Source organism: Pediculus humanus, genomic scaffold (genome assembly GCF_000006295.1).
Source record: "Pediculus humanus corporis 1103172108278 genomic scaffold, whole genome shotgun sequence".
NCBI classification, from domain to species: Eukaryota; Metazoa; Arthropoda; class Insecta; order Psocodea; family Pediculidae; genus Pediculus; species Pediculus humanus.
This window is the reverse complement of record NW_002987847.1, coordinates 208,910-221,032: the sequence shown is the minus strand read 5'-3', so window position 1 is coordinate 221,032 and position 12,123 is coordinate 208,910. Positions and strand designations below refer to the sequence as shown.

The 12,123-nt window shown below is 32.5% G+C and overlaps 1 protein-coding gene across 1 annotated transcript; it reads left to right on the top strand.

Annotated features, from left to right (window-relative positions):
• Positions 1–1,405: 1,405 nt before the first annotated feature.
• Phum_PHUM506590 (uncharacterized protein) lies at positions 1,406–12,042 on the top strand (the record flags this gene model as incomplete). Its single annotated transcript, XM_002430938.1, has 12 exons — positions 1,406–1,651; positions 1,750–1,970; positions 2,550–2,736; positions 2,814–3,118; positions 3,207–3,459; positions 3,557–3,707; positions 4,339–4,889; positions 4,987–6,199; positions 6,290–7,039; positions 7,119–11,498; positions 11,581–11,732; positions 11,821–12,042. The coding sequence occupies 12 exons, from the start codon at positions 1,406–1,408 to the stop codon at positions 12,040–12,042; spliced, it is 8,631 nt and encodes a 2,876-aa protein (XP_002430983.1).
• Positions 12,043–12,123: the final 81 nt, after the last annotated feature.

Sequence of the window (12,123 nt, the reverse complement as noted above, 5' to 3'; positions counted from 1 at the left end):
TGCTTCTTTTTTTTTTTTTGATATCTGACATATTGAAAAACCAAAATTTTAACGTTAAATTAAATTTTTCTTTTTTTTGAACGGTTAAAACTTTTTGATGACAATAAATTTGAAATTTTAACAAAAGAAATATTTTTTACAAACCGTTAAACATTTATTTTGGTTTCAAAAAAAGTTTTTTATTCGATATGACATCAACAGCTATCTAAATAACGGTGAATTAAATTTTTGAAATTTAAACGCAAAAGAAATAATAGATTCTTTACAATTTTTAAATAATAAGTAAAAAAACTAAAACTTATTTATTATTTGAACGAGGATGAGCAGTTAAATTTAGTCTTTCTTATTTAAATAATAATGAAATCGAACCACCACATTTTATAACTTTGTTAGTTTCAAGTAAAAATTTTTAAATAATTTAATTGTGGGGAAAAAAATTAAACGATGGAATAATATAATAATATAATATTACTTACATTCGAGAAGTTTCGATCGTTTTCAACTGTTTTACTTCACACAAAATACATATAAATTAAAATAAAACACATAAAATGTAATTACGTGCAAAACACTTGTGACGAATTGTGTGATGGAGGTTAAAACGGTCGTGGAATTAGACGAAAACTTAAAAAAACGTTTTTCTTCAAAGGCGGTGGAAACACGAATTGGTTTTGAGGTTGGAATTAGGTGAAGGCCTATGTTTGATAATCATTAGTTTTTACATCGTGTGTTTTCTGTGTTTTATTTATTAATTTTTAGTGTTTAACGTTAAAAAAAAAAAAAATGTGTGATTCTGTTTAATAATTATTTTTATTTGGACTACAAATGAAGACAATTTTTGGATATATATTTAAATTTCCATTACGGTGACAAAAATGTTAGTCAGCCATATTTTATGTTGTTATTACTTAATTAATTATTTTCGGTTTATTTTAATTTTATGATTTTTAAGTATATTTTTAACGGTTCAATGGTAAATTTTGTAATTAAATTAAAATATTATTATTATTTTTTAGGCTTTTGTTTACATGTCATTTTCGCCACGTAAACTATATAAGCCTGTTATTATGAGCTTTCAGACTCGATTACGTCAACGGTTTGAAACCCCTACTATTATTATTATTATTATTATTATTATTGCTTTAATCTTATTGAAACGCATAACATTTACTTGTTATTGGGGTCATTAATAAAATGAATTTATTTTTATAATATTTTTTATTTTATTTTTTAAAAAAGTATTTTGTAAAATATGCAACTTATTCTTATGATATTTTTGAATGTAAAAAATTATTTTCATTAAAAAAGTTTTTTAAAGTTTAATTTACTTAAACATCTTTTTTATTTAAGTAACTTTAACATAATTACTCATAATTCATCATTTTTGTATTCAGATAATTAAATTATGCTTTGGGACCCTGGGTCTGATGAAAAGGATGGGGATGGAGACCCGAAAAAAACTCCTGTTACTCCTATTTTGGTTCCATTGCAAAATAATCCATCAGGAGGAGAAAAAAGTGTACCTCTTTTAATTCCCGATGTTCAAGATTTAAAAGATCAATTTCAACACCAGCAAAATGTTTTAACACAAATAAAGGAAACATTAAAACAAAATGAAACACAGTTAACATCTAAAGAAAAACAAGTCGAGGTTAGAAATTTGTTTCGAATATTTTTTTTTTTTCGATATAAAATTTATTTCTGAACATCGAGAGTAAATTTTTTAAAAAAAAAAAAAAATTATTACAGGTTTATGCGAATAAACTATCACAAATAAGGGCTAGAACCAAGAATTCTCAAGTTAAAAAAAATACATCATCAGGAGGTAGTAATTCAACATCTAAAGGTCTAGTCAAAGGATCATCTAAAGAAAATATATCAAAAATCGAAAGCGGAGGAAATAATGAAAATCCTAAAATCGGTAGGAGAGGAAAAGTTTCAGAATTGAAAAAATGTCTAGAGGAAAACAAGTAAGTTAAAATTAAATAAATTTTATTTTAAACACATCACAATTTTTTTTTAGTCTAATATTGATATGTTGAAATGCTTTTTTTTTTTTTTTGACAATTTTCCTTGACCTCTTGTTAAACCACACCCAGAAATACATATATCATGTCATTTAATCTCACAAATGATGTTTTCGTAACACATCCATTTTCTTTAATATTTATTTATTATTTTTTGTTATGTAATTCATTTGTTTTAAATGGATTTTTAATTAATAATTTTATTAAAAATACTTTTATTTTAAATATATTATTATTAATTACTTATTTATTTTACTACCTTTTAAATCATTTACTGTTTTTAAATATTCGAGTGTTAGTCGAAGAATTAAAAAGTTTTGTATTGTGTTTTGTCGATTGCCAATTAAAAAGATTTCGATCAAATTTGAATGAATAAATTTGGTAGTCACTGAACTGTAATAAATAAAAATGAATGTTAAATTAATTTGTTTCGATAACATTGCCACAAATTGTTAGTTATTATTTTGTAACTCACTTTCAAGGTCTCTATTTGAAAAAAAATAAAAATTTTTTTAATTTCAGAATTAAATTTGAACAAAGAACGGGTAAGGAACAAACGGAAACTAAAAAAATAGAAAGTTTGGTAGAACAGTTAAAAGCTCAACTTGATGAAAGGGATAAAACGATACAACATTTACAAAAAGATATAGAAAGACCTCCAATCAAACATGAGATTTCGAAAAAAAATAAAAAACTCGATAGAGATTTTGTAAGTTTAAAAATGTTTTTGTGTCTTTGAAAACATCACCAAAAGGGGACATTGTTGACATTTTTTTTGTATTTTAGGTGGCCTCAAAATCAACGCAAACAAGTTCACCTTCCGACGAATCATCCGAAATGTTTGCATTACAAAATAAAATCCACGAATTGGAAGCAAACGTTTTAGATTTAGAAGAAAATATTAAAGAAAAAGAATCTGTGATCGAAGCTCGCACTCAAGCTGTTGCTTTACTTTCCAAAGATTTAAGTTTAAAGGGGAAAAACACGTTGGAAAATCTCGAGGAAACCAGGCAGGAAATGAGAAACATGCAAAAAAATTTCATAGAGATAGAAGATCGTTTAAAAAATGATTTATCGGAAAGGGATAACAGGTGATGATGATAATAATAATATGGGAAAAAATATCATTATTAATTTATTTTATGTAACAAATTCCTTTTTTTTTTTGCCATTGTTTAGAATAATCGAATTGGAAGAAAAATTAATGGATTTGAAAGACAAAAATACCAAATTAGAATCGGATATTAAATCAAGCGAAACAAATTCGAGGAGTGAAAATTTCGGGAGTGGAGAATTTTCCGAAGAATTAGAAAATAAAATAAAAGTTTTAACGAAAGAATTAGACGATAGAAATAAATCAATGATAAAAATGAAATTAGAACATAGGAATAAAATAAAGGAAATGAATAAATCGATGGAAACGTTACAAAATGTAAGCGTTGGGTCTCCCAAAAAAAATTTTTTTAATGAAATGTTTATTAATTAATTTGTAAATGTTGTTGTTGTTGTAAATTTTTTTTTTTTTGTAGACATCAGATGATAAGGCTGAAATTATAAGATTAAATAAATTGTTGGATGATTTGAGAAATGAAAAAATCGTATTAGAAAATCGCGTTGCAGAACTGGAGGATGAGAAAGGTAATCTTCTACTTACAATATTAGATGTTGATGATTTCAAAGGTAGTTATTATTGTAATTTTGCTTACATAATATTCACCCACGCACACATTCGCACACGCACACGCCCACGCACTGCATAATTCCTTTCCTTTCCTAAAGTTTCCACTTTTTTTTTTTTTTTTTGCCTCTTTTATATTTCTCTTGATAACTTTTCTATGCTTTTTTCTAAGCTTTTTATTATTTTTTAATTTAATAATATTGCATGAGAGGAAAGCATCGAATGGACAAAGATTTGAAAACGTCATTCATTCATTCATTCATTCATTCAATCGGTGTTTGATGAATGACAAGATTTTAAAATTTAAAAAAAAAATTTATTATTTGGTACGCTAATTAATAATAACATTTGGACTCGAGTTTATCAGTTCATGTTTTTTTTTTTTTTTGTATTTTTGATTGCGAAACATTCACGTCTTCCATATTCAATATCAATTAATAAAAATTATTAAAAAGTAGAAGAAAAAAAAAATTTGTTTTTTGCTTGTTTTCAGTTATTTCTTTTGATTTTTTTTTTGTGACATTAAGAAATGCATGTCATCTCGTTTTTAAATTGCATGATTTGATGACATAAACAATTTTTTGATTTGTAAAAAATTTAATTTAATTTTTTTTTTTTTTTTTTTGATTTTAGTTACGGAGAAGAATTTAAATGAGAAAATTACCGAATTGGAAATGATTATAAAAAAACAAAACGAAGATTTAAGCGTGCGCGTGAGTAAAATATCAGATTTGGAAAAAGAAAATGCGGATTTGATAAAAGCGTACCAAGATCAAAACATAACGATAGAAGATTTATATTCGAAAATGGTCGGTTTCAATGGCGGTCAGGACGAAATGAAAACGGATGATAACGAAGAGAAAATAAAAGAATTGGAGGAAAAATTGAAAGTCGCGAAATCTGAATACGTTGAAAAATTGGAAAATTTAAAATTAGAACACGGTAAAGAAATTGAAATGTTGGAATGTTATTACAATAGGAAAATGGAAAATACAGACAGGAAAGAATTAGAAGAATACAGGATATCGACGGAGATAAATAACATACACGTCGAAGAGCAAATTGAATTGTTGATACGTGAGAAACAACAGCTTTTGGATAAATTGAAAAAGCTTTCCGGTGGCGCGGCATCATCATCATCTGATTCATTGGCATTTGAAAAAATGGAACATTTTGATTTGAGAGTGAGTTTTCCCTCATTTTCCTTTTCGTTATTTACTTTTATTTTTAATTTTCAAAACTTTTTTTAAAAAAAAAAAACGTTAAAAAAAAAATTTTCAGAACGAAAAAGAACTCGGCGATGACGTTTTGAAACAATTTTCCGACGAGGAAAATAAATTATCTCATCTTCAAAGAATAGTTAACGATCAGCAAAATTTAATTGGAGAATTGCAAACGGCTGTTGAAGCGGAAAAAGAAAAAGCATTTAATTACCAAAAAAAAATTAAAGAATTAGAAGAAACCATCGGTGAACTCGACAGGGTGAAAAGTTCAGTCAAGGAGGGATTCAATTCGTTGGCTGGTGAACCATCGAAAAATCAAAAATCCAACGTCAACGCCAAGAATAAGATAAAGAAAATAGAAATGCAATTGATGGAAGCCAAAAAGTCGCTCGAATTACAAAATGAAAAAATGAAGGATTTAAATCAGAAATTGGAGGAAAAAGACGAACTCATAAAAAGGTACACGGAACGTATCGAAACGTTCGAAAAAGACGATTGGGATCGTGAGAATCATTGGGAAAACGCGGGAGACGATATTGAAAACGTTCAAGAACTTCAGAAAAAATGTTTGAGTTTGGAAAACAGTTTGATAGAACTCAACGAGCACTGTGAAAAACTGCGGAAAGAAAATATCGAAGTCGTTCACCTTTTGTCCGAGGAAAAGGTTAAAAGGAAAAAATTATTGGAAGAATTCAAAAGAAAGGCTGATGAGAGCGGTGGGAAAAATAACGAGAGCGAATTTGACGTGGCCGACGTCGAATGTAAAATGAATTATTTAAGCGAACTCATTGCCGATTTGGAAAATAAAGTCGAAAGAGTGGAAAAAGCTGCTTCGGATAAATTGTCGAGAAATGTCGAACCGTCGGAAACCGACAACGTGAAAGAAAGAACGGATGAAGGAACCGAACTGGAGAAAAAATTCGAATGGGCAAACGTTTTGCTCGCGAGCAAAGAAACCGAAATATTCAGGCTACAAAATTTACTGGAAGACCGTTCGAAAGCCAACGAGATATTAGATGGCGACAATAAAGAATACAAATTGAAATTATCGGAAACGGTGAAAAAATTAGAAAATTCTCTAGACTCGATAAGAGCAAAAGATGTTCAGCTGAATGAATTTTCATCGAAATTCGACATGTTGCAAAATTTTGCAAACGACGCGGGGAAAAAACTCACGGAAAATGAAAATCACGTGCAAAAATTATTGGCCACAATCAAAAAAATGGAAGATGATATGGATAAAAAGGAAAAGGAACTTGAAAATATAACGGGTAAAATTTTATTTACTGAAGTTTTACATTATTATTCGATTACAAATTAATATTATAAAATTGTTTTTTTTTTTTTTTTTGTTGTCGCAGGTACGTTAGCTCAGAAAAATGTGGACATTGCAGAATTGAAAAGTCGTTTGGAAGAAGTAAATACGAATTTGACTCACGGTTATCAAGATCATTTGGAAAATATGGGAAAATGTCTCAGAGACAAAGAAGCCGAGTATAACGCTTTGCTGTCGGAAAAACAAGATTTAGAAAATAGCATCAAAACTTTAATCGTCGACAAAAAAGAAATTCACGATTTGTACTCTCAAATGGCGAGCGAAAAGGAAAATTTACAAAAGTCTTTGTCGGAAAAAGAATCACTCATATCGGAACTGAATGAAAAATTGAAAAAGTTTGAGGGAGGTGAAAAACCTCGCGGACAGGAAATATCAGATTTAAAAATTAAAATGAAAAAATTGGCGGCAAATTTAAAGAAGAAAGCTCAAAGCGAATCGGATTTGCAAAAACAAGTGAAGGAATTGGAATCCCGACTGTCGGAAAAAGATGATTGCGTGGAAAAACTAAAAGGAGACGTAAATGAAATGATGGAAAAGTGGAATTTTGAAAAAACGGAAAAGGAACAAATTCACGTCGTTCTCGGGGAAACGGTTACGGAAAAAGGTTGTCTAGAAAGCGAATTGTCCGCACTGAAAGATAAATTTAACGATTTGGAAAAAGAATTGGAGAGTAATAGGTTGATGCACGAGGGACAGGTCAAACAATTGGAAGACGAAATACAAAAAACTTACAAGATTTGCAACGAGTTACAAATGGTGGAACAACAATACAAAGGTAATTTAACACGTTTCTTTTTTTTTAAGAAAGGAAGTTTTCTTTTCAGAAAGTAAATAAAAAAAAATTTTTTCTTCAGATAAACTGTTAGACATCGAAGCGAAATACAGTGAATTGTTTCAAGCACAGCAAAACTCTTCGGCGACGGTTAAAAAAAAAGAAATGGAGTTCAACGAGGAGAGAAAAGCTTTGTTGCAAAATTTGGCCGACGTGACGAACAAATTGGAGGAAATGAAGTTTAAATACAACGAAGCACTTATCGAAAAATCGGATTTGGAAGTGCAATTGGAGGAACTTAAAAGGTTTCAAGATGGGACGGAAAATTCGTCGGAAAAATCAGGTTTCGATGCGAAATTGCAAGAAAACCTTGCCGTCATTGAAAATTTAGAAACGGAATTGAATAAGTCTCAGGATCAATTGAAATACGTCGAAGAAAAATTATTCGTTTCGGAAGAGAGACGAGTCTCTCTCGAAACGAAAAATGAAGAAATGTTTAGAAAAATAACGGAAGATTCTCAAAATCTCATCACGATCGATGATTTGGCAAACAGAGTCGATGCTTTATTGAAATCCGAAAAAGATTTGTTAAATTCTGTCAAGACTTTGGAAACGGGAAATGCCGAACTCAAACAATTACTAACGGAAACGCAAGAGGAAAAACATAATTTGGAAAGAGAAGTCAAAGGTTTGTTGGAAAAAAGTGTCGAAACGGCATCGGAAATAGAAATGCTGAGAGAAATGGATGTCGAAAAAACGGAACTCGTTAATTCTCTCACCAAAGACTTGGAAAAAACAAAAATGGAAAACAAACAAATTTCCGCGGAATTTAAAAAACTCAATTCCGACTACGAGCAATTCGAAATCGATTTCAAAGAAAGTCTCGAAAATTCTCAAAATTTAGAAAAATCGTTGAAACACGAAATCGAAGAACTCGCGAGCGTGAATGCCGGATTGTTGGAAAAGCTCAACAATATGTTATCCGAAGATAAAAATCGTAATGAGGAAAAAGCGGAAGACGTTGCTGTTTCCGACGAAGACAAAAAGAAGAAAAAGCGGAAATCCGTAACGTTCCGAACTGACGAGGTGGAATATATAAAAGAGTTGAAAAGTCAGTTGCACGACTACGATGCCAACCTTAAAAAAGCGAATAAAGAAATAGAAAATTTGAAAGCGAAACTCAACGAAGAAAAAATAAAAGAGGAAATGGTTCGCGAAGTCTCGGAAAGTAGGAAAATGGATCCGAATAAAATTCCCACTCCCGTCATTGAGCCGCTCATCGAAAAAGCGGAAATCAAAACGATATCCGGGCAAAAATCCAACGAAGGAGAACGGAAATTCGATGCGAATTTGTTTTTCGGAGCGCCGCAAAATGAAAATTTCGAAGAGAATTCGTTTTTTACGGATGCGGGTAAAGCTTCCTTCGATGAACCCACTCAAAGTTGTTCGGATTTCGAATCGTTGGTGTGGGACGATAGCTGGGGAACCGACGGACAATTGGAAGAAGAGTATTTATCATCGAAAATGACGGAATCGTCCGCTGCGCAACCCAAAGAAGACATCGTGTTCGAGTATAAGGAAAGGATAAAAACGTTAGAATCGGAAATGGAATCATCGAGAAAAGAAATCGAAAGGTTGTCGAACGAACTTCAAGAACAGCAAGGAAAATACGCAAAAGCATTGAAAAAATTAAAAGAACAAAGAATCGTTACGGAAAAATTGCAGAAAGAAATAAAACAATTGAAAAACAATACAAGTTTGGAAGATTTAGATGCGGCCATTGTGGACGAATTAAAATCACAAATCGAAAGCAAAGAGAAAAAGGAACGGGAGTTATTGAAAACAATAGAAAATTATAAAACGGAAAAGGAATCTCTTTTGAAAAGGATCGACAGTCTCAGTGTTAAAAACCTGGAAATGAAAGAAAGGCAAGACACGGGAGTCGAGTATTGGCAACAGAAAAATAACGAACTTTTGTCCGAGATTTCAACATTGCGACAAAATTTAAATGAAAATTCTCTCGCGAAAGAAAACAAAGAACTTTTGAACAAGATCGAAGCTCTCGAAAGGAAATTGTCGAATTCGTCCGAATCTAAAGAAATACCCTTTTCGGAAACTTCGAATGCCGAACCTTTTGCGATGGACGTTCAAAAAGTCATCGAAGAAAAATCAGCACTGCAAAAAGAAATAGAAGAATTAAACAACGTGAAAGATTTACTCCAGAAAAAATTATTCGACGAAGAAACTAGAAATTCATCCGCCATCGGTGAACTTAACGATCAGTTGAACGCTCTCGCGACGGAAAATGAAACACTGCAGGAAATACTCGGAGAAATGAAAAAAACCGTCGAGGCGTCGAAAAAGGAGAAAGAGAAAGAAAAAAAATCGAACATTTTTGATTATTTTAAATCCTCGTCGAACGACGACGAACTATTTCCTGTTGTTCCCAACGAGCCTACCGTGCAAAATGAACCCGTGAGTAAAAACGATGATGGGGAAATCGAAGAACTCAAGAAAAAATTATGCGAATTGGAAAATGTGACGAAATTAAAAGACGAAGAATTGAATGCAAAAAGTCATAAAATAAGCGAACTCGAAAATTCCCTGAGAGAAATGGACGGTTTGCGACAGAAAATCAAAGATTTGGATGAGTTGGTCAAGATGAAAGAAAACGACGTGAAAGAAATGTCGGAAAAGAATTTTGTTAAAGACAAAGAAGTGGAAGAATGGAGGGAAAAATTAAACTTGCTTCAATCTCAATACGAAAACGAAATAAGAAATTTGAAAAAGGATTTGGAAGAAGGGAAAAACGTGCTGGGTTTGAGAGAAGAGGAATTGTCGTGTTTGAAAAATCACTTACTCGAAATGGATAGACAAATGATGCAAAGGGTCGAAGCGGAAAAGGTTCAACGGAAAGAATCGTTGAACGAATTCGATACGATCGACCTGAACGAGAAAACGGAAACGATGCCGGCAGAACCGCAAGATCACCCGGAAATATTGAAGAGTAAAATTTTAGAATTGGAAAATTTGCTACACTTGAAAGAAAACGAATTGATCAATTTGCAATTGAGCATTTCGAATCAAAACGACAAAAAGAACGAAATGGACGCCTTGGTGCAAAAGAATATAGAATTGGAAAATTATTTGAAAATGGCGGAGGAAGAATTGAATCAGTTGAGGTCTCTCGCTTGGAATCAACAAGAAACGGCAGAACTCAAAGGAAAAGTGGAAGAATTGGAGAAAATTTTACGATTCAAGGAAGAGGAATTTTTTCACTTTGAGGCGGGGAAAAATCGAGAGATCGAAGGGCTCAACATGAGCATACGAGATTTGGAAAACATGCTCAAGGGAAAAGACGTTCAAATGGAAAATTTGCAAAAAACGATTTCGGAATTGGAAAACGTCGCGGCGATGGAGAAAAATAATTCCGAAAGTAAGGAAGAAGTGGAAAATCTAAAGCAGAAAATAATTGAATTGGAAAATTTGGTGTCGGCGAAAAACGGTGAAATTAACGAGTTGATGACGAAGATAAACGAATTGGAAAAAAGTTACAACGATTCGAAAATAGAAATCGAAAGGTTGTTGAACGAGGAAAAACTCAACACGGAGGAAAAATTCGTCGAACCTTTTCAAAAAAATATTCAAATCCCCGTCGCGTTCGAACTCGAAGCCATTTCGAGGTCTCTGGAAGAGGAAAAACAAAAATCTGGAAATTTGCTCTACGAATTAGCGGAGAAAGACAAAACGATACAGGAAAAAATGAACGACATACAAATTTTGACGGAGAAAATAATGAATATGGAAAATCGTATGAAGGGTTTAGAGGATGCGGAAAATCGGGAAAAGGTAAAAGCGACGAGCGAATCCCTCGAAATGAAAGCTCAACTCGAGAAAATAATAATGGATCTCCAAAAGGAATTGGAATGCATCAATTTGGAATTCGGGGAAACGAAGCGTGAGTTGGAAAAATATCAGAATTCGAAAGACGAAGATTTGACGAATTTAAAAAGTCAAATATTGAAATTGGAAACGGAATCGGTGGAAAGCGCGAAAAGAAAAGACTCGGAAATACTCGAAATAAAAAACGAACTCATGGAAAAGGCCAACTTGTGCGAGTCACTTTTGGAAACGAACAAGGAAAACGAAACGAACATGATGGAAAAAATTGCGGAATTGGAAAATTCGAAAGGGATCATAGAACGAGAATTTGAAAAATTACAATTCGAATACGCGAGAAAGGAAAACGAAATACTCGCGCTCACGCAAACTGTAAACGAGGAAAGAGCACGATTGAGTCAGGTGACGGCCATATTGGAAGAAAAAGAACTCGAAGTGACGGATTTGAAACAGACTCTCACTCACCTGCAAGAAGAAATCGGACATTTTAGAAATTTCGAGAAACAAGTCAAAGAATTGCGAATTGCTCAAATCCAAGAGGATGCCAAAACGGAAGCTTCGGGTAAATATTACGTCGTTTCCATTTTCTTCTGCTTGTTACGTCACTATGTTTTACTTGTAACCGTTCGCGTGTCTCTTTCCAGTCACTTCGGAAGGTGATCCCGACTACAGCGATTGGACCGAACACGAACTTGCCGAATTAAGCACGAGACTTCAAAGCGATCTCGACACGGCACTGTACATGCTGCATCAGAGAGACGTTCGTTGCGACGAACTGACGTTCGAATTAATGCAGGTTGGTTTGTCTTTGTTTCCCACCACCCCTGCCCTCTCTCTCTCTCTTTAAACAAAAACATTTTAAAAAAAAAATTTTTTTCGTTCAGCTCATCGAAGAAAGAGACACGTTACAATTGCGATTATCGACCGCTTTAAGAGCAAACGAAGAATTAAGATGTCTGACGAAACCCGAAGGATTCGGTTCGAGTCAGAATTTGCAAAGGAGTAAAGATATCGTCGATCAATCGAACGACAGACAACAAGAGCAACAACAACAGGGTGGTGTAAAGGTACCGAGCGAAGACCTTCGACAGCTAGCTAATAAGTGAGTGAGAATAACGATCGGAAAAAGATTCGCGAGTCACCGCCGTTCGTTGTTATTATTATTATTATTATTATTATTATTATTA